General features: G+C 55.3%; 1 protein-coding gene across 4 annotated transcripts in view; it reads left to right on the top strand.

Annotated features, from left to right (window-relative positions):
* The window catches only part of PTPRN2 (protein tyrosine phosphatase receptor type N2), a 689,600-nt gene that overhangs the window by 579,673 nt on the left and 88,208 nt on the right, over positions 1 to 21,719 (top strand). For all 4 annotated transcript variants that reach the window (XM_033863563.2, XM_033863561.2, XM_033863564.2 and 1 more), the window contains exon 14: positions 21,165 to 21,359. In XM_033863563.2, the coding sequence (XP_033719454.2) occupies positions 21,165 to 21,359 (195 nt within the window). The remainder of the gene's footprint in view (positions 1 to 21,164; positions 21,360 to 21,719) is intronic.

The raw sequence follows: 21,719 nt of genomic DNA, 5'->3' as shown, positions 1-21,719 counted from the left end.
CTTGAAACCCTAGTTTTCCTGCTCTAAATTAATCTTATGCTGTTCTGGGATGGTCTCATGTTAGCTGTGAAAGCGGGCTGCTAATTAGAAACGTGGAAAAAGTATAATACATGAATTATGTATTATCTGTTATCTTCCTTAGTTTGGCCACTATTAATAAAAAATGCCGGAGTTGCAAGATAAATTGGTTGTGTAGATGTATGAAGGTGTCTCTTAAATCATCGGCTTCCTCAGGATCTCATGTGAAAAGATCCTCTGACCTGATCTGTTGCCACCTTCGCTGTTATTTGGATAAAGTGGCATCTAAGGCCGATAGATGGAAAGTAAACCAAGGATGTCTTCAGGAGAGCAGTGGTGGAGCCATGCACTGGTGATGCAGAAACGGTCCAGACACACCTGGAAAAAAATTGGAACCAATGAGACTGAGGGGAGGAGGTTCAGACGAAACTGGACATAAAAAAAAATTCACAGAATGTTTGGGAGTTCCGTAGCACGCACTCCAGATTTAATAATGTTCGTAATGAAAACACATCTTCACGCAAGCCCAGAATATATACCAGTCAGGGCACTTGATTTCTTCTAACATAAAATATAACGCAACTCCAAGTATATTTTCCCGTTTGGGAAGGTAATTTACTTAATCATCGTTTCCTGAAGTTCAATAGATACATTTTGTAAAGCGTTTCTCCCATTGGAGTAGAGTCTTTGCTTTCTGAAGTCACATGACCGTGACATGGAATATGTCGTGTAAATACTGCATCCTGCTTTACAGTCACGGCTGTAAATGTTATCATTCTGTCATCACAGTTGCACTGCTGGGGAGCGGCTCAAGCTCTGTCTAGAACACCGCCCCCCCCCCCCCAGGAGCTTGTCTGAGAGCCGCCCTGACCCTGTCTCACATAAGGTGCTGGGATGAACTGATAAAATCGCTCTGCTTAAGAGAGACCAGAAAGTGCTATTTTCCCTACTTCAAAACTCTCGGTGGTGTTGTTGAATGAAGAAAACCTCTGGTTTTCTGGAGGGGGTCAGAAGCCTGGTCAGTACGATCTTTTCTTATAAAGAAACAGCAACTTCAAATGTGTGGGAGATGGCATTTCAGGGGCTAGCTTTGCTTCAAAGCAAAAGAAAAAGCACATTTGAAGAAGCAGCTTGGGGAAAAATGTCACACAAACTAGTAAGAATGTATCCAGAAATTCTATTGAGCAGAACCAGTGTAGGCGTTTGGGTCTCTTCTGGGCCAAGCCTGTGCGGGACATAAATAAATTATCACACTAGTTCTGTTAGGTGTGTGAGAGATGGCAGATCGTACGGGCGGAGGTTTGTAGAAAGCACGGCATCCTTTGATATGCTTTGAAATTTGAATATAAAATATTGATAGAATGGAAAGGTTGGACTTGCATGCAGAAGTGACTAATTCTGACAAAAGTGCAGGTTGCAAATGCACACTTAGGACTGAGTTTGTGATAATTAACAGAAAAAAAAGCTTCCCAGTGACAGCTCTAATTAATAGTATCTGTAATTAAAATCATGCCCTTCCAGCAGGAAAATTGTTTGAATTTCTTGGAGTGACCTTTATGTGGTTCTCCTGGGGGCATGGTGGTTAAGTTGATATTGATTTTATAATGAGCTCTGGTTTGTTTAATAAGAATCTGTAATCCAGACAATAAATGAAATGTGTGCTTTTCTTCAATCCAGATTAATAATAATAATAAAAAAAAGGTAGGGGGGAGAACACAGAAAAAAACTTTTCCTTTAAAAATAGGATCTAGGAAAATTTGGAAATGAAATTATTGTAAAGATTTTCTGGTGGGCTTAGTTTTGAAATTACTACAGGGCACCCTTGTGGGAACTACTTTGATTAAATGTGGAGGTTTGCCCCCTCAAAGTGGCCTGTTTACCGGTGAGAACATGCTGGCACTAGGCTGTTGTGTTGTTCTGATTTGTTTTTAGCAGAACACACTCGGGGATAAGGGTGCCATGATTTTTAGCTCTCCATTTAGCTGAGTCATGGATTAAGGACTTGTAAGAGTGTAGTTACGCGTAGAGGATTGTACATTTGTGAACGAAGCAGGTATTCGTTCATTCATGTATCCATACTTTCTTAGGTTTTTCTGTAACTGCCATGGAGACCCCCTTCAAGTGTAAAAACCTGTCTGAAAAGTTTTTTAAAGTATTTCAAGCACAAAACAGTAATTTTAGGACAGTATCTTGTTGCTTCCACACTTCGTTTTCAAATCATTGAACTTCTGCACTTTGCTGATTCTACAATACAGGTGAGGTTATGGATAACCTCAGTGTAATTCTCATCATGGAGTTACAAGGAAAATTGAACAATTTAATATTGTGCTTTATTTCATGGGGACATGATGGAAATATTCAGTTCATTTTATAAAGTTTCTGAAGGAGAAAAAGAGTATTGTGTAAGTATAGAAGTAAGTGAATGGCCTAGGAAAGGTGGAATGGTAGGTGGCAGTGTCATAGGTTTTAGCGATACTGGCATATGAGGTCACCCTTTAAACGAAAGACCTGAGTGTTCCCATGCAGGAAGGATGCAGGGCACAGGCCTTGGGAGAGAGGGGAGGGGAGGGGAGGGGCTGGTGGTCTGGAGGAGGGACTGGGTGTGTGATTCCTTCTTCCCAGAGAGCCAGAGAGGCCACGTGTCCTAATTAAACTGCACAGCAGTAGTGTCGTTGCCAGATTCTTCTAGTGGGAAGGCCCTCGTGTGGTTGGCCCTTCAGGAAGCTCTGGTCTGCGTCTTCCAGTATCCATCCCCTGCGGTCCCCGGTGGTCCGTGCCATGCCCCTGCATGCACGTAATCCGTGGTTTGGGGTTTGAGGTTCCAGCGGACTCGTGGAGGGTTCCTGAAAAATCAGTGGGCTTTTCATAAATTGTTTCCAAACAGTGAGTAGTTTGCATTATTAGCTTCGAATGCAAACACGTTTAAACATTTTTTTTTTCTCTTCTCCCTTAAAATAGGGCTATCTCATAGACAGAGTCAGCATGTTAAAGGTTCTTAGTTAGTTTACACGCGTAAGTGTGTGATATTTTTGTTTGCTTTACCTATTGGAAAATCACATCTTTCTTAATAAACTCTTATTTTAACACTTAACAAGGTATCAATTTCACCAGGTAATCTATCAAAGTTTAATTTGCTCAAACTTGAAAGATTTGGGTATGCTAACTTGTAGAAGAACTGAAATCCATCTTTAAAGGTCATGTTTTAATGGAATTCCGCTGCCAAACTTTTCCCCTTTGTTTTAGTAAATGTTATTTTTGTCCTCTACATAGAGCAACATAATGTATTTGGATTAAGTCTGTATTTCCTGGTCTGAAAAGCCAATTTCTTTACTTTTATTCCTGTTTTCCCCCAATCGGCATGTCACGTGACACGTATGTTGCCCGCACACGTGAGTGTGTATTTACACACGCGTGCTCCCCAAGGGCATCCGGCGGGCTTGTGAGGCGAGGCTACCAGCACATTCTGTGTTCTGTCACGTCGCTGTCCTACTTCTGTGCACGGGGACTGGGTAACACTGCGCAGAAACAAGCTGTTGGATGATTAGACGGCGTCCCCGCCTTTCTCTCCCCGAGTCTCTTTGAATGTTGAGTCCGTGTCTCTGAGGCTTTGATCCTCCCAGAGCAGCAGCCACTCCCCTTCCCCACGCGAGGGCACAGCCTCCCGCGGAATTGCCGGCGAGGCCTCTTTTGATGGTTTGTCTCCCAATGCCCGCAGGCTCCCTGGGTACCTGGGGGCCTTTGGAAGCGGACCCAGAGGAGAGGAGAGGAAGCGGTCGGGAGGCGCCCTGCAGAGAGCCGCCCGGGGCCCAGCCCGCTAGCTCCAGACTCTTCGGGAGACGACGGCCACGGTCCCCTCACCCCGACTCGGGCTGACGCACCTGGGAGCCCAGAGGCCCCCGTCCTCGCGCCTGAGAGCAAGGAGAGCCGGGCTGTCAAAGAGAGGGCAGGTCCCACGTCGGCTGTTCTCCTTGCCTTTGATTCAGGGGCCCTTCTAGGTGAATCTCCCCTGCTGGGTGTAGCACTTGGCACAGAAGCGTTTCCCAGTTGAGGTGGAAAACGGTGAACTCCTGGGGTATACTCGACCCACCACCAGTTTCCACCATAGCCCTTCCCACTTCAGTCAGCCGTGCGTCTTACGGTGCCCTGGCCTGGCTTTATGTTTAGATTCTCAGGTCAAAATACTTCTGTGTGCAGATTTCCAATAAGCAAAATCTGTCCTGCTTCAAACATGGAAGGTGCCCTGAGATGCTATGAAAGAACAGTTCTTTCTGTGATGACCCAGTCGAGCCTGACAACTGGAACCTTTCAGGTTTTGCCTTTGCAGAAGTAGCTGGCGGTACCAACGTCCACAGGCAGAATTCACTCGAAACTTTCCCAATTCTGATCGGTTTTGCAAGGGGGTGTATTGTCAGGTAGAAGCCCGGCTGCTGAAGACGAGGCCCGGGGCCTTCCTGCCTCCGCAGCCCCCAGACAGGCCCGGGCTCCCCGTACTTTAAGTCACGCCATGCTCGTCAAGGCAGCCTTGTGAGAACCCAAGGAAAACTTGCTCACTTTTGGGGTGATGAGAGCAAAGGGACCTGTCCGCCTCGAGCGTTTCCGGGACCTGCTTTTCGTCTGTGTGTTCAGTGTCAGGGGATCAGGGCCAGGGCCAACAAGCTGTTCTGCAAACTCAGTCAAACCTTCCGGATCCCTTTCTACTCTGGGTCTGAACGTGTTTCTGGGAGACCTGAATGTGTAGCGTGTTTTGCTCATACATCTTAAATTTTCCAACATGTGGTTTCCAAAAGCAGCAACTCCATGCTCGTTCTCTGGTTTCTGTGCAACACGTTCCTCAAAAATAGCTCCTGAGATTTGGAAACAGATCTTCTAGGAGAGGCTGAGGTCTGGAAAGATTGCCAAAGAAATATCTAAACATGTAAAGAAAACATGTTGCCGTCCTAATATAGCAGCCGCTTCCCTGATCAGACATTGATAATTAGATCAGACTTAATTGAAAATAACAGACCCCTCGGTGAGATATGTTGAAAATAAAAGACTGGAGCCTCTAATACGAAGATTTCTGAGGCCTGGGTTCTGCGGCTTCTTCTGGATCCTGCATTACTTACTCTGGTCTGTTTTCATTTTCCTGGTGTGTCAGCAGATCTGGATTTTATTCAAATAAGTGTTTCTCAAGGCTGGCCAGGAAGTTACGTCTGGGAAGCGGGGGCAGCAGGGGGGCTTATCCTCCCTCCTCTGTGTCCGGCGACCTTTCCCAGGTCCTCCCGTTTTGTTCTGTCACAGCCAAGGGAAGAAAGTGTGTCCGAGAGGGAGGTCTGGTTCTCACCGGCTGCTAGGTGGGGGGCAGTTTGGGGGGTGACGAGGGGAGGGGCATCCTTTTAATCGACTCCAATACGGGGAAGGTTCTAGTCTGCCTTACCCACTCGCTGTCAGAATCAGAGCACCCCTCCGCCTTGCAGAAGCCAGAGGAGCAGCCCAGATGGTGCCCTGGGCCCAGGAAGACCCCCTGAGAGTCCCTGCCCTCCGCCCCCAGCTACAGGCTCCCTCCTAGCGATGCCCACGGAGGTGCTTCGAAAGCCGCCTGTGGCCACTGGTCCACACGGCGTGGCCGCTCCGGGCAAGCAGCGCTCATTGTACGCGTGGAGGAGTGGCCTGGGGTAGGCCGTGACCCTCCCCCGCCCCCGGATCTGAGGGCCCCGCCTTCCTCCTCGTGGGGGGAGACTTAGGAAGAGTCGGCAGCGTTCGTCTGCTCCGCTGATGATTTCATTTGCCGTAAACCCACGTGAAGCCCTGGTAAGCAGCACGTCCCAGAGTGACCAGGAGGCAGCTGGCACGGCGTGGGCATCAGTTGGCACGGCATGGGCATCAAACACTGCAGGGTCACGGGGAGGAGCGCAAAGCCCGCGGCAGGTGGAGAAGGCATGGGGGCCCGCAAAGATGGCCCCCCGGGTGCATGGGGGGCGTGCCGGGCAGGAGGATGAGCTCAGACCCGGTGTCCTCGTGGCTGTGGCTGTGGACCCAGCAAGGGTGGACCTGTGGAGCAGGGCCTGGAGGCAGGAAAGCTGGGCGGGGCTGCAGGGACAGTGCGGGGCGGGTCTTCCTAATCTCTTTCCCTGTTGCTACACTTTCCATTTTTTAAATTTCTTTCTCTCCCAATATTTAAGTTCGTTCAAGCCCGTGCTCCCCGCCCCCCCCCGTGACATCGGCTGGAACTTGGGCCGAGCCCTCCTCTGAGCCCAGCTCTCCTCACCACAGGATGGGAAGGAAGGGGCTTTGTACTCTTCACTGGGCTCCTGAGGGTCAGAGAAGGTCGTGGAGGGGCCAGTGCATCTCACGTCTGAGTTCTGTTTAAGGGGCCTCTGTTCGTGGTGACAGTGGTTCTCAGGAGTGCCTGTCGGTGGGTGTGGGATTCGTCTCAGCTGCTCGGCTCTGGGCCCAGCCCTCCCAGCCCAAGTGTGCACTTATGACCTCCTCGCCTTTGCATGGGCTGCTTTCTCTCCATCAGGCCCTGGTCCAGAGATGCAGGCGCGTTTACTAAACGAAAACTTGGCACATACAGTCTGCAACGAAAGCCGTGTACCTCTAGGGAAAACCGGAGAGAAACCTGGAGATCTGGACTGTTCCAGGAAATCCAGTCATCGTGGGGAAGGCCAGGTGTGGAGACAGCGTTCCAGGGACTCTGTGGAGCACTTCTCCCCCGTCTGTCCAGGACCAGAGATCAGTCAAGTCATCAGTCCACTGTCTGGAGGGGAAGGTGGACCCGGGTTGCGAATTCGGGTCTAGGCCACCCTCAGTCAGAAGGAGCCCCCGCTCCCCGCCCCCCAGGCCTGCCCTAGTACGAGTGTCGCCCCTGCCCGGTTGAGGGGCGCAGCTTGGGCATCCCTTGGTGGGGGAGGTAGCCTGTGTGCAGCCAGGTGTCCCTGGAGACCTGCTGCCGTCGGATTCTCACAGAGGTTGCTGAGCCATCCTGAAAGGTGGGCGTTGGGAGGAGAAGCCTGAAACAGTAAAGGGAAGTGTGAAAAATGGATTAAACGGGGATTTAGACCAAAATGGTAGGAGGGTGGGGAAGGAATTCTAGAAGGCAGGTAATCAGAGACCGAGGGTCACTGTAAGTGGGCAAGACGGTTCTCCGCGAAGTTTAACAGGCCCGGAACACCCGTCTCCCCTTCTGAGGGCTTGTCTCCCAACTTCTTTAGCTTCTGCTCACCCGTTTCCCCCGGGACGGCGTTTGTCCCCAGGAAGAGGTGAGGGCAGCTCCCCAGAGGCCTCTTCAACCAGAGCCCAGCTCTCTGCAGGCGGCGTCTGCAGACCACGGCCCGGGGCAGGCCGCTGACAGCAGAAGCCCACAGACCTGCCCGGTGCCTGCTCCCGGAGGCTGGCCCAAGGCACTCCACTCTCACGCATCCCCAGTGGGCACCATCCACTCTCAGGCGGACTCGATGGGTACCAGGGGACGTCTCTGTGCCGCGTAGCATCACCTGCAGTGAAATGCACTAGCCTGTCAAAACTGGCCAAGCCCAGCTCCTAGCACAGCACGGACCTGGCGTAAGAGAGGCTAAGAGATTACAGAAGGCGGTCGGAGGGGGAACGACGGCTCGGACCTTCAGAGGCAACAGGAGGCGCGGATGTCGAGGCAGGCAGGCTTCAGAAAGAGCAGGTGCACAGCCCGGCCCAGGAGCCTCGGGCGGCGACAGCAGTTTCCGGGCGTCAGAGGAGGAACGTTTAGGGACCTGGCGGGGAGGACAACTCCAGCATGAGCCCCCGATGCAGGCCGTCTCTCCCACCCAGGGGTAGACTGGACGTCAGCGTCACTTTCTCCCGAGGCCCCTTTGGTTTGGAGTCTCTGTGCCTCAGCCCCGTGACTGCCCCTCCCTTCTCCCCACCCCTGGCCGGCAGCTGCCCCGGCCTGGGTGTGGCCCCAAGAGCCTGCGTCTGTGTCTGCCTCCCTGTTGGCGTGCGGGTCACCCTTGAGGAATGAACACCTCAGAGAGCCTTGGGGAGGCTGCGTGGCTGAACTTCGAACTCTTCCAGAAAGTGTCTTTTGCAGAATTGATTTCTTCCAATGATAGAGTCACAGTTTCTGAAACAATAGGGGCAGAAGAGAACTTTATTTCCCGTTGGAGTTTACAGGCAGGACCGGTTCACACTGGGTTAGGCGTGTGCTTCAGACAAGCAGCTCTGTGATGGGCCCCAGCGAGCCTGGGGTGGTCAGGGAGGGCTTCCCAGAGAAGGTGAGCGAGGGACTCAGACGGAGAGAAATGGAGGCGGGGGTGCCTGGGAGAGGATGGAGCAAAGCCAGAAGGCTGGGCAACAAACAGACGTCTTCTTGGAGCTGAAGCCTGTGTTGAGGAGAGAGAGGCGATGGGGAAGCTTGAGCCCAGATCTGAGAGGGTCACGGACGAATGGAATAGAGGGAATTTCAGGAACCAGGCAGGGTTTGTCTGTGCCGCACGTGCGTCTGTGCAGCGGTCAGTCACTTTTTCAGGAACATCACAGTAACGGCGTCTGTGACATTAGAGAAGCTACGTAACAGTGTTTCTCTTCTCCACCTGATCAACTGTTCATAAACTTTGTTGCTCAAAATATTTAAAGTCTCCACTGGGGTTTTCTGCTTTGGAAGACTTGCTGATAATTAAAAATGGAATCTTGGTAGGTTATTTCTTTATTAGCAAGGGCAAGATTTTCATAAAGGTGATTTCCAATTAGGGAGGCGACAGTTGTGAAAAAGTATTCTCTTAAGATTTTTGGATGTAAAAGATACTGCAACCAGCAAAATGAGGTGTCTGGGTACGTTTGTGTGTGTCTGTGCTTGTGATTATTTGGAAAGTAGGAAAAGGAAGATTCGCACATGATTACATCAGGAAGGAAGTCCAGGTGCTCTAACACGCACAGCTCTCTAGGGTGTTTGAGGGTTAGGGACGCGAAGCACAGGTTTCAACTTGGATCGACTTTGCGATGTTTAATCGCAAATCAGCGAGAGGAGTTTGTGTGACAGGTGCGGGATTATTAGTGCGCAGGGTGTTAGTGTCAATATGTAACTAGATGCAAATCATCCAATTAAAGTTTAAAATTTTGGATTTGCTCTATAGGTAAGCATTTTATCATTTTTTTCTAAAGACAGTGAAGCAGAAGAATAACCAACAAAGGAATATTTTTTAAATTACATCTTTCATAAGCCAGCGCAACACACACTTTAACTAGAACCCAAGAGGGTCTTGAGTGGGAGGAAATCAAATGCAGATTTGTTTGTAAAACAGTCATCAGTTGGCAGGGAGGTTACAGCTGGTTCACCTGCTTCAGGACTATCTTCCCCACCCTGGCCTCCCTTTCCTCCCCCACCTTCAAGAAGAAAAATACTGAGTTCAGTGACCACAGATTTGAAATTGAAACGTGAGGGAGAAAACTAGGGGGAAAAAATCTCAGATTCTTTGGTCGGTTGCTTTTGAACTGCCTCTTTTCTGACCTTGGACCCCGGGTTTCCCGGACAATAACTGTGAAATGGTGCATTTTTTCTTTTTTTTTTTTTTGCGGTACGCGGGCCTCTCGCCGCTGTGGCCTCTCCCGTTGCGGAGCACAGGCTCCGGACGCGCAGGCTCAGCGGCCATGGCTCACGGGCCCAGCCGCTCCGCGGCACGTGGGATCTTCCCGGACCGGGGCACGAACCCGCGTCCCCTGCATCGGCAGGCGGACTCTCAACCGCTGCGCCACCAGGGAAGCCCCAAATGGTGCGTCTTAATTCCGCCTGCTCCCCACCACCCGCTCCTGCAGCCCCTGCCTCTGGAGGTGGGTTTCCCAGGCACGTCTTGCGTCTACAGATTTCACATCAACTCAAGAGAGGCAGCAAAGCAGAGCTGGTGCCCTGCACGCGACAAATGGCTCTTGTCCCCCGGCCAGCAGTGCCCCGAGCGTCCACTTGCTCCTGGATCCTCTCCCAGCCCCTCTTCCTGAGCCCCAGGACACCCCCATCGCTGGTTTTACTCGAGGGCCGTCGCCGACTCGGACTTGCTGTGGAAGTTCGGCACCTGTCCCCTCTTGGTGGTAGGTGACAGATTTTGCGGGCCTTAGAGGTCAGAGCCCTCATTTCACAGCTGGGAAAACTGAGATAAAACAGACTGAAAGTGACTTGCCCACAGTCACCAGCTCATCAGCGGTGCAGCCCCCAGACCCAGGTCTTCAGAGCTCTGTGCGTCGTGCTGCAGGATCGCCGTTCACAGCGGCTTCACGTGGAGCACCTGGGCCCCAGAATGGTGTGCGTTTGTTTCTGAGAAGCAGAGGCAGCTGCTTCCTACTCTCCGCCCCGCCTGGGCCCTGCCCTTTGCCTTAATGAGGCAGCGGCCGCAGAATGGGGAGCTGTGAATACCTTTTGTGCTCCTGGCTGGTCCGCATCGCCCCCGGACTCTCCCTTGTGTGCTTCTGTCTCAGAACCTTTGTGCAGACCGCGGCCCACACCCTGAAAGCCCTCCACCTGCTTTATTCTCCAGAGCATCCCATCTGTCCGCCAGCCTGGACCCTACACCCTCCGCCCGCCCCGCGTGGGCCCCTGCCGAGAACCCTTTCCGGTGCCTGGAATTACCCTTCACACCTGGAGGGCCTTTCGCATCAGGGGCTGAGACAGACCTGGGTTCAGAACTCGGCTTGTTCCTTACCCGGCGTGTCCTCCTGGAAGGCGAGGAAGTTTCCTGAAACGCCGGGTCGGTAGAATGAACACACCGCACCAGCAGGGACCTCTCAGTGCTCAATAAAAGCTAACTGACACGTGAATCTAAGGTATCGATATGAGAGGAGCTGGTTGGGGGAGGTGTTTAGAACTCTCGCGAAAACCATCCCCCTTGATTTCCGGCGTCCGGAAGAGCGCGGGGCACAGGGAGCGTTGAGCTCGGAAGATGTGGACCAGAGTGACGATGGTGGTGATGACAGGTGATGAGGATTCAGTATTTTTTGCGCAAGAAGAAAACTAGGAAGGTGACAAAAGTCTCTCACAGAAAACAGCTGCTAATGCTCTCAGGCCACGTCAGGCCCAGGCTGCTGTGAAGAGGCGGGCGGTTTATTTCCACCTGACTTGGTTATTTTTAATCGTCTGAATATGAAACTGAAAAGCCGGTGCACACAGGTGGGGCCGCTCCAGGCCACCTTCACTCACAGAGGCCGAGCTGAGCCATGAGCTGTGAGGCATCTCTGACTTTGGGGACCCTGGAAGCACAGCTGTCTGGTGAGTCGTCCACCGCAGGAGTCCAGGTGTTTAGTGTTTTATTTGTCTTACGGATGGCGGCCCTGCCAGGGGGCTTGGAGCTGGACCCGAGCCCTCCTGTGAGAGCTGGGGTCTTGCAGGGGTTGTGTGTCAGACACACTCTGCCCTGGGTCTCAGATTCCAACTTTCAGCCGAAGCGTCAGAGATCGTTACGGAATCCACGGTAACTACGGGCTGGGGAGGGGGAAGATGCTCGCTGGAGTCTGTGTTTTGGTCGTCACGGCTCTTTCCCGATTTCGCCCTGAGGCTGATCGGGGGCAGAGCAGACGCAGCGTGTCTCAGGTCTGAAAGGACAGACGGGCCTTAGGTGGGGTGCGGCGGCACCTGGTCCACAGTGGGCGCGTCCCATGCGTTCTGGAGGAAGTCCGTGCACTTAGTGACGCGCCTTCCAAGCCCCCTTCAGGCGACACGTCAGCTGCAGATTTCCTGACCGTGCACCCTGCGCCGTAAAGCTCTGGAGAACGAGAGCACTCGGGCTGCCAGCTCGGGCTCACAGATGACCTCCCAGCCCTGCCTGGTCTGAGCAGGAAGCCTCCGCCTCCAGCCGCGGGGCCTGATTCCAGCTCCGGCAGCATCTCGGCCGCCGCCCAGGGCTGGGGACCTGGTCCCCTAGGGGCTGCTGGCTGCAGGCGATGCCCACCAGTGAGCGAAGCCTCCGAGATCTGTGCCGGACGCCGAGGGAGGCAGAGAACAGGAAAGTGACCGCTGTCCTCAGTTTGGGGGGTGAGAGGCCGTCCACGTGGCGATGACTGCAGAGCAGGACAGGGCTGGGAGCGAGCACAGGGTGGCTGGGAGGGGCAGACGGGGTCGGGGTCCTGGGCCTGGCTTTGTGACGGTAGACTGTTCCGGATTTAGGAGCCAGCTGAACATCACGTTCACCTCTCTTAGTTGAAATGTGTCTATAACTTTTATTCTGAGAAGACATTTACAAGATGGGAACAGTTACTCGATGTCGCCTGGTAAACACTGCTGGCCGTGGAGCTGTCCTGGGCAGTTGACTGACGCCGTGGGACCTGGCACTTAACGCAGCTGCAGTCCGGCCAGAGGAGCCTGGGTTTGCGGCCGAAGCTGTCATCAGGGTGTCGGGGTGCGGGTGAGGGTGCCTCATCCCTAGTTAAAGGTCTGAATGAGCACCGCCCCACGGAGGCTCTGGAACCCGGCTCAGGGTCCACCGTGGAGAAGTGCTTCTCCCCTGCGTGTGCACACGGGTGTGTGAGCACGTGTGAGCGTGCTGTCCCGCCGCGGAAAGGTAAACGCTATCTGGGCATCACTGAGCAGCCTGGTGGAGGTGGTGAAGAGCGTCCCAGGACGGGTGGTGGCGACCTCGTGACACACGCCAGTGACGGTGAAGACGGGCTGAGTGCCGAGCGCCCCATCCTGGAAGCAGGATCTGGGCTGGGCTGGCCTAAGGACGGCCGCCCAGTGCACCTGCTGCGGCTCTGACCTCCGGGGCCGTGTCCTCTGCTTCTTGCCCAGAAATGGCCGTGTTCCCGTGGCCCCCAATCCCTTAGGAGGCGGCACCGGGACCCCAGGACCCCGGGGGGAGCCGTCCCGGGGCACAGAATATGCGCCCGTGTTTACTCCCCAGACCAACACTGAGCAGGTGAGCTACTCGCAGTGAGAACGTTCACGTAAAATCCCTCCCCTAAACCGCTTCACGTGTCCCCGGTTCTGTGCTCACAGCCACCCCGCCGGCCTCGAAGACCAGGCCATTCCTTCCGTGTCACACTTGCTGTGCACTCACAGCTATTGGAGGAGAGCCGGCTGATCAGACAAGGCTTTGCTTTTCTTCCTACGCTTTTTCTTGACGAGACGTTCCTGGCCCCTGACCATCCGGGATGTTCTGTCCCCTGCTTTCCCCCAGACGTTTCACTCAAGTTTAATCATATTCAGTGTAGAATTTGCTGTATTTTACACACACCTTGTATGGGTTTTGTTTTACAAAAATAATGCCGTCTCTAAATTGAGCACAATATAAACACCACCTGTGCCCCACCCGAGGGGACTTGCCGGGGCCCGCCTCCTGCCTTTTGGGGCGTGGACCACAGTGCTTGCATTTACCGTCACCGCCCGCGTCTGTGTGACTGCTGTCTGTCGCAGCGGCTCTGTGGCCGCTGTTGGTGCCCTACGAGCTGGGCTCAGGCCCCTCCCAGGGAGGCCGCTCCTTTTGAGCGTTTTCTCCATCTGGAGAGTAATTGCCCCCCCCCCCCGCGCACACCCCCTAATGAACCCATTTCGCTTTCTCCCCGGCTTTGTGCATCCTGCCTTGGTTTTGCCCTGTTACCACTAATTACGCTCCCCAAATAACCCTAAAAACCCGGCCGCCTTTGTGTGCGCACTCAGGCCGTCCACTGCTTTGTTCCCGTTGTTCCTTGAAAGGTACAAAGAAAGAGGTTTTTCTCAAGCCTGTGGAGTCCTGTCTGTCCTTTGGCAGAATCTGGGGATGGCGAGTCTTTCCTCTCAGAGTGAGTCCCACTCTCTGCAATTTCCCCCAGCAGATGAAGGTTCGAGAGATGAGACATTTGATGAGACGTTTGTTTGTCTCACACATTTGTTGTTATGCGTATGGATGGATTTCTTCTGCCGGAGTCCTAGTCAGCCTACTTTGCAAATTGTGTTACAAAGACCCATAAGACACTTGGAGGCTCTGCAGACATGTCCCAGGACCTGGGCTCCGTAGGTAACAGAGGAGCAGGCGGCTTTGCAGAAAATGATGACGGCACATCGGAACGTGCCGTGTGCTCCTGTTTTCTCAGCCCGCGTCCTCGTACCCTAAGGACTGCCTCTGAAAATGCGAAGCTCTCGGACCTGAACAGATCCTGCGCTGACTCTGCTCTGCGGACCTGCCCCCGCTCAGGGGTGGCCGGCAGGGCTGGCGTGTCCGCTGCGCTGGCTGGACCTCTGGGAAGCGCCCCCAGCGGCACCGAGATGGGCGAGTCACATTTTTTGATGGGGAGTCTGTGCTCCTGTCTCACCTTTCTTGACCAACGAGGCGCCATTTGGATATTTTAAGATAGCGGGGCACAGGCTTCACACGTTTATTTTGTGACTGAGCATCTGAGTTTAGGGGGACTGTGAAAATGCTGTTCTTTTCTCCTTAGAAACTTCTAAACTCTGCTTTCCCCAGGAAGGGAGGGGAGAGATTCTTCTTGCTAAAGACAGCGGTCGGTTGGCAAACTGGGTCCCCACGGCCCTTGTGCCATGGAGCAGAGGGACAGCCCGAGTGGATCCGCGTCTTTTAGTTCTGGTGCCCCGGGAGCAGGACCTCACCTGGTGTCCCGACTCCCTTCCTGCACGCGGCTGCAGACGAGGAAGCTCGGCAGGGAGGCTGCGTCCAGCAGAAGGAAGGTGTGGATGGGGGCTGCATGCTGGCCTCATGCCCAGCGCTGTGTTAACAGCTTCACATGTTCGCTCGTGGAATCCTCCCCGCAGCCCTGTGCAGCCATCCCCACTCCACAGATTAGGAAACTGAGGCACTCAGGCAACTTGTCCAAAGTCACGCAGCTCCTAAGTGGCTGACCCGGGATTCAGACCCGGGTGACGTGGGCCCGAGTCCCTGCCTCGACCCGTGATGCACGGCGTGGACCAGGGTCTGTCTCGGGCGGAGTTCTCTCCCACTGGTGGATTTCATCTTCTCCCTGGGACTTGTTCCTAAGACACAGATGGCCCTAGAGCACCTGCTCCCCAAGCGTGGAGGCCCCGCCATCGTTGGTGGTACAAACGTGGGCTCAGCAGCAGAATCGCAGCATCTGCCCCTGACTGTGTGAGCGTCCTCATCGGGAGCTTGGGATGACTTGCACCTGTCTTCCTCAGTGATTTTTCTCCACACCTGCGGGGGTCCAGCAGCTAGAAAGGCACAGCCACGCTGAGATGAGTCACCTCTGGCCCGAGGCCCCTCTTCAGAGACAGACATCCTGAAAACCGAAGCACCACGGCCCCCAAATAAGTGATTTCCCTTCTGCTGTCGGAAAACGACTTTCTTTCCATTCACACACACATCGGTTTTCTCTTTCCTGCTAAAGTGTAGGCACTGGATGAGAAAACAGACTTGGCCAAACTCCTGGTGGGAGTGGTTTGGGACCCGGGGCACCGGCTCACAGCCCGAGTGAGCGCTCGGGTGGGAGAGGCGCCCCATGTGTGCGGGTGCAGCCCAGAGGGTGTCCGGCTCTGTGCTCGCGGCTGGTGGTCCGCAGCGCTGGACGGGGGACACCCTGGGCGAAGAGCCGTTTGAAGGGAGCCCATGGATGGCTGGCTGACCCCACGTGTAGGTCTGCCTCTTGGTCATTGGGTGTGTGACTCACTCGCTACACGAGGATGTACTTGCGTTTATCAAGTCAAGGTCATCGAGCTAAATGCTCAGGATCATTTTTACGAAGGTAGTGCCGTCCTAGATCATAAGCAAAGCCATTTTCTAATTAAAGGCGAGTTAGTCCGGGTCTTAAACACCTGAAAAGAGTCTTTTCAATGGAGGGGCTGGAAGGTGCCGCACCTCTTTATCCAGCCAGGTAAAGACTCTTTGCCAAACTCTCCTCTGTGCTCAGGACGAGGCCCCGCGGAGGACGCGCTGCATCTGTGAAGTCGAAGGGAATTACGATTTTAGTGAATTCGCACCTTAGTTAGTACCTCGATGGGCTTGGTGTCATTTTGGGGTTTCCATGACCTAACCCGGGCGGTTGGTGTTCCGGGTGTGGATTCTGCCCTTCCCGCTTGCTGCCAGGATTATAAATTAGGAAAAGTTCACAACTTAAGTCTCCAGTTTCTTTCAGAGCAGGCTGTGTAGTCCATTTAGCGTTGTCAGTTACCTTTTGCTCAAATAAGGTGCCCTCCACGATGATCACGGCTCTGAACTTTAAACTGCCTCCACAGGGCATTACTTCCACGAGGCTGATCCGGTTGATGGTGGTGTTTGTCACTCGATGACATGAGTGTCCTGTCCTATCGTGCGTGGCCCTTATCAGTAATAAACGCAGGCAGTAAGCTCGGGAAAGTGCTTTGACCTGATAGCAGTTCCCTGCGTGATGGGAACTTCAAATTACATTTAAAATAAATGTTTCAGCCCAGCCCGTGGCTCAAAGGGGTCAGTGGGGTCGTGCCTTCAACCTTGCCGTGTGGACTGCAGATGCCTTTTTAGGGAGAGATGATACTTTTAAGTGAAGAAGGAGGCTCATAGCGTCACCGTCTGGTCTGGGGAGGGGAGAGGCATGGAAGCAAGAGCTCCCTGGTAAACCCACAGCTGACGGCCCTCCTGAGGGGTCCAGATCTGCGGAGTGTGGGCTGAAACGTCCCCACAAAACCATAAACCTAAGGGATTTCAAAACCATCCAGTTAGTGTCCTGGCCAGACCATTACTAAGGCAGGTAGTAATGCTCTAAAAAGAAGTTCATTTTTCCTTAGAAATTTTAAAGCAATAGTGCAGAGCATGGACAAAATATAGAATTTCTGTTATTAATTTAGAAGCTATAATCAACATAAAGGACTAATTTAAAGGCCATGCAGTGACTCCCCCAGAGATTTCTGCTTCTCTTTGCATCGTGCCTGCCTCTCTGGGGACACCTAGAGAGTCCTGTGGCAGCGCGAGGAGGGTGACATGGCAGGAGTAGGGGAGGGTGCGTGTCCAGACGTGAGAGCTCAGGGCTCGGGGTCGGGCGGCGGCCACAGGGACGCGGAGGGACTCTGCCTGGGACCAAGCAGAACAAGCCATGATTGAAGAGTCAACTGAGCCCCTTCCTCAGGCAGCAGGACTGGTGTGTCTCCTCCTGGGGGGCGTGATCACCAGACTTGCTCTCAGACTGAACCACTTTCGAGGGATCCCTGTTTCTGTCACAAACAGATAGGTCTGGCCTTCTTGTGTGAAGCTCCAGGGCAGCAGTGGAGGTGGACCTTGCCACCTTACGGTCCAGGCGTGTGCGTGGCCTGGCTCCCCCAGCCCTGTCGTTCTGAAGCCAGTGGCAGCTCTGGCCCTGCTCTGGCTCCCCAACGGCCGCTCGTGCAACAGCCTAATCTGAGCCAGACGTCGTTCAACCTGTGTCTCAGGTCAGGACGATGTGGCTCGGACCCCGGCCTCGCGGAGGGCGGCAGGCAGACCCCCGTGGGCGAGCCGAGCTGCAGGCTGAAGGGACCAGGAAAACTTCAGCCACAGCCACGAGCCACGCTGCCTCAGGCGCGGTGCAGGGAGATGCCAACCGCAGGTGAACGGTTCCCTCCGAGGTGTCCAGAGCCCATCAGCGCAGGTGGGCCTTGGGCCACACACACACGGCTTGCTTCCAACATCTTAATTCCAGAAACCCAAGCACCTTAACGGGGGCAAAGCGAAGATGTGGGACGGGGGCACCAGCACTGCCGCCCCAGGGGTGACATGGGACGGTCCCGTCCCCCTGCTCCCCGACCTGCAGCCCCACCCACGGGGAAGCTCTTGCAGCCCCGCGGGCCCTAACCGCCCATATCCCAGCCTCCAGAGCTGTTTTTGTCCCTCCGGGTCCCCGCCCACGGCTCCACGCTGACCGGGGCTCCCGTCCTGACGCCTCCCTACCTCTTGTCACCGCTCAGCTCCGCTGGCCTGTGAGCCCCCGGAAGTCGGGCCCTGGTTGCATCTGGCCGGCGTACCCGGCATCCAGCGCAGTGTTGGACGCGTGGTTTGCTGAGGAGGTTAGCGACGAGGGCTGACAGTCACCCAGACACGTCTGCCGAGAGCTGCCAGGTTGGTGCCTCTCTGAGGCCCAGAGAGGTTTGGTGGTTTGCCCAAGGTCACACAGCCAGTAACAGCTGCAGCCAGGACTCAGGGTCAGGCATCGCCAAGACTCCAGGATGTGAGCATATGGGAGTCTCCCGGAAGCTAAGAAAGAATCGACGTGAAATGTCTTACCTTCTCATTGCAGCCTCTGGAGGAACAGGTGCACCCTGGGCCAGGTTCTAGGAGGAGCTGCCTCGCAGCCTGGGTGGCCTGGTGGGCGTGTCCCGGGCAGTTTTTTGGAGGCAGGGCCTCCCCTAATGTCTCCTCACGGCCCTCGGAACACACCTCTGCTGGTGGCTCACGGGAGGTTGGGGCACGGGGGCTGCTGTGCCCCAGGTGTGTCACACCCCCTCCCACCCAGCCACCGGGGCTGGACAGGACCCCCCCAGGCCTCCCAGGAGCAGTGCTTCCACCGTGGGGGTCCCACCACCGCCTGACGCTTCCAGAGACCCTGGCTTCACCACCTCTCAGGTAGTCCAGAGGTAGAAACGGGACTACGGTCGGTTGGAGGTCAGGCGTCCCACCTCAGCAGGTGTACCTATTTTTATTTGCAGATGGAAGCACGTGCTGAAGGCCTGACGCACCCCCCCACCCCCCGGGGTCCCTGCGCAGCCCGGGAACCTCCCCTGTGCACAGGCAAAGCACCGTCACCCGGGCTGCCAGCCTCCGGGCTCCTCTCTCCAGTCCAGGCCCCGATGTCCAGCATTGTTTGCTGTTGGAAATGGGGGTGACGGGTTTTTCTTGGATCTTTGCTGCAGCTTTTATTTTTAAAAAACAAAGACCCACAAGGGGAATCCGCTCTCAGCAGCAGCGGGAAGAGTGCTGGGCCTGAGTCACAGGTTCAGTCCCCGGGGACCACCAGGCACCTGTGAGGCCTTCACCGAGCCTGCAAGTCAGTCTAATCATCTACCAGATGAGGAGGCCTGAGCGGACGCTCTGTGGGCACCTCCACCTCGAAAATTCCTGCTTCCTTTAGAAATACCTTTGAACTCGCCAAGCCGTCGAGAATTTGTTCTGGTTTAAAGAGTTATTCTTATCTTCACTGCACCAGTACCTCTACCGTTGCACTGATTGACTATGGGACCTCGTGGCGGGCACCGCACCGGGCATCTCACACACATGAACCCTTTTCATCTTCTGTGCTGTCCTGTTCCTTCCATTTTTAAGTGACAGCACTCAGGCTTGGGGGCCTTGAGCGCCTGACCCAGGTTCACCCCGCCCAGGGCACTCCACTCTCCACGGGGACCGGAGAGGGACGGGGATCCAGGCCTGGCCGTCACTCTTCATCCCTGGCACCTCCACGGGCAGACACCCAGCTGCTCCAATGTTTTGCTTTTCAGAAGGTGCATCGCAGACATCTCACGTCTTCGCCAGAGGAGCCGGTTCTTGGAGGACGTTTTCTGAGCTCTCTCAGCCTGAGCTCTTCGGGCCTGTTCTTCTGGGTGAACTAAAGGAAGCCACAGAAATTACTGCAGAAGCATTTTTTGGTGGGCACTCCCAGAATCAAGTAACGTTCCACATGCGGAAGCGGGGAATCAGTGAGACGCGGACTTGGTTCCTAGTGTCATCTGCCTTATTACAATCACCCGACGTGTCTGGGTTTCTTTTTGTTTTTAAGACTCTGAGGAAACGTGGGTGGAATTTCAAACATTTGTTGTTTAGAAGCCGTGTGAAATTCCTGAGCCCTGGGCAGGGAGACCCCACCCTCACTGCTGGCCCTGTTTTCTTCTAGTTCGTCTCTTCCGCCGCCTCCTCCAGGTGCCCACACTGATCCCCGTCGCCAGGTGCTCTAGCGGGGCTGGGGGTTCACATCCAGCCGGCCCCCCTCAAAGTGCCTGAGCCGTCCTCCGACCTGGGGAGGAGCCGGCACCGCGTCCCCGGGGAGAGCGAGACCTCAGCGGCCTCACGACGACCCTTAGTGCCCAGTAAGCGGCAGCCGCGTGAGAGGACAGGAAGCGGGGACCAGCCCGTGGCCGAGGCCGTGCCCGCGGGAGTTGAGAGGCCTGTGGCACGCGGCGCTGGTTGGGCGAGCGGGCTGCGGCCCCCTGATGGCACCAGGTGAAAAGCAAGGGGCGTGTGGGGCCTCAGACCTCCAACGAGTCCTTTCGCCCCTGAGCAAGCTTTCAACTCTTGGGCTCAGAGGCTCAAACTTCTTGACGTCGTTTTGTTCGACGGCTCGGGTGACGGTGACGTGTTCACTGGGCAGAGGCTGGGAGTCCCCGAATCGTGACTGTTGAATTCTCCCCAGGGCGCTTGGTCGCTCAGAAGTGGGGGGAGTAGGGCGCCCGGCTGAGTCTCCCGGGGGCTGCGTGGCGGCCGAGACCCGAGTCTGGCGGCTGCAGGGCCACAGGCACGGAGGGGCCTCCCCGGCCAGCTGGTCACGCGTCCCTGTACGAGGCAGCCCGAGACTCCGTACTGACCCAGCCGAGCTCTGTCGGGTGGGGGGCTCGTCCGTCAGCGCAAGCCCCGTGTCTGGGGTCCGCGCAGGGGGCCGCGTTCCCCATCCGCCCGGCACTTTCCCTGTCGTCTGCGCTTCTCTGGATTCCCTCCCGTGTGGGCTTTCCAGTCGGAGCGATGTTTTGAGAACAAGGAGAACCAAACAGAGGTTTTTTTCTGCAAACATCCTGAGCCTGGTACCCTTTTCTGTATTTCAGTCCACAGTGTAAACTCCCTTCCCTCCCGCCTGGGCCCACGTTCTGATAAGGAAGGGGCCTGAGTTAGTGCGCGTGACACGCCATTCTGAGGGTCCAGGGAGGCCGGAGTTGGCCCAGCGGCCCCTTCTGAATCTGTGCGTGTCTATCTGTGTGTCTGTGTATCTGTTTATGTCTGTGTGTGTCTATGTGTGTCTCTGTGTACGTGTGTATGTATCTGCGTGTGTCTGTAGCGTATCTATCTGTGTGTCTCCGTGTGGCGTGTATGTATCTGTGTGTATCTATGTGTGTATATCTGCGTGTGTCTATAGCGTATCTATCTGTGTGTATCTGTGTGGTGTGTATCTGTGTACATCTGTGTGTATATCTGTGTCGGATGTGTGTGTGTCTACTGCGTATGTGCCCGTGTGTGTCTCTGTGTGGTGTGTGTACATCTGTGCGTGGTCACGGGTGGATCCCGTCGGCCCTGGCCCTGGTAACGCAGGTAGGGAGGCTCTGACCGGCGCCCGCTGTCTTGCAGGAGCTGTGCCGGCAGCGCATGGCCGCGCGCCCGTCCGAGCGCCCGGAGACCGCGCACACGTCCCGCGTCAGCAGCGTGTCCTCCCAGTTCAGTGACGGGCCAATGCCCAGCCCCTCCGCGCGGGGCAGCACCTCGTCCTGGTCGGAGGAGCCCGTGCAGCCCAACATGGACATCTCCACCGGCCACATGGTCCTGGTAAGGCCTGCGCCCTCTGCGCGGGGTTGGGAGGGAGTGCCCGTGAGAGGCTTGGGGGCCCAGCTCCCTAGCATGCGGCCCAAGGCGGCAGGAGGAGGGCACCCCATGTCCAGCCCCTCTGCCCAGGGCCCCCCGAGGGAGCGTTGTCCCGGCTCTGCACAGAACCCTTGCCCCCCCCCCCCCCGGAAATGCACACGGGTGAGCGCCGACCGTGTGCACCCGACTCCAGACGCAGTCGTCTCCTCCCTCCAGCCCCCAGCTCACTGAGCAGCCTTTGGGTGAACGCATGTCGCTCACAGGCTGCTTCTCGTTAAACGTGACGTGGGCGGGGTCAGCTGCTTCGTGCGCCCTTCAGAGGCC

The sequence above is a fragment of the Tursiops truncatus genome, chromosome 9, assembly GCF_011762595.2.
Source record: "Tursiops truncatus isolate mTurTru1 chromosome 9, mTurTru1.mat.Y, whole genome shotgun sequence".
Taxonomy (NCBI): domain Eukaryota; kingdom Metazoa; phylum Chordata; class Mammalia; order Artiodactyla; family Delphinidae; genus Tursiops; species Tursiops truncatus.
This window is presented reverse-complemented; position numbering and strand designations above follow the sequence as displayed.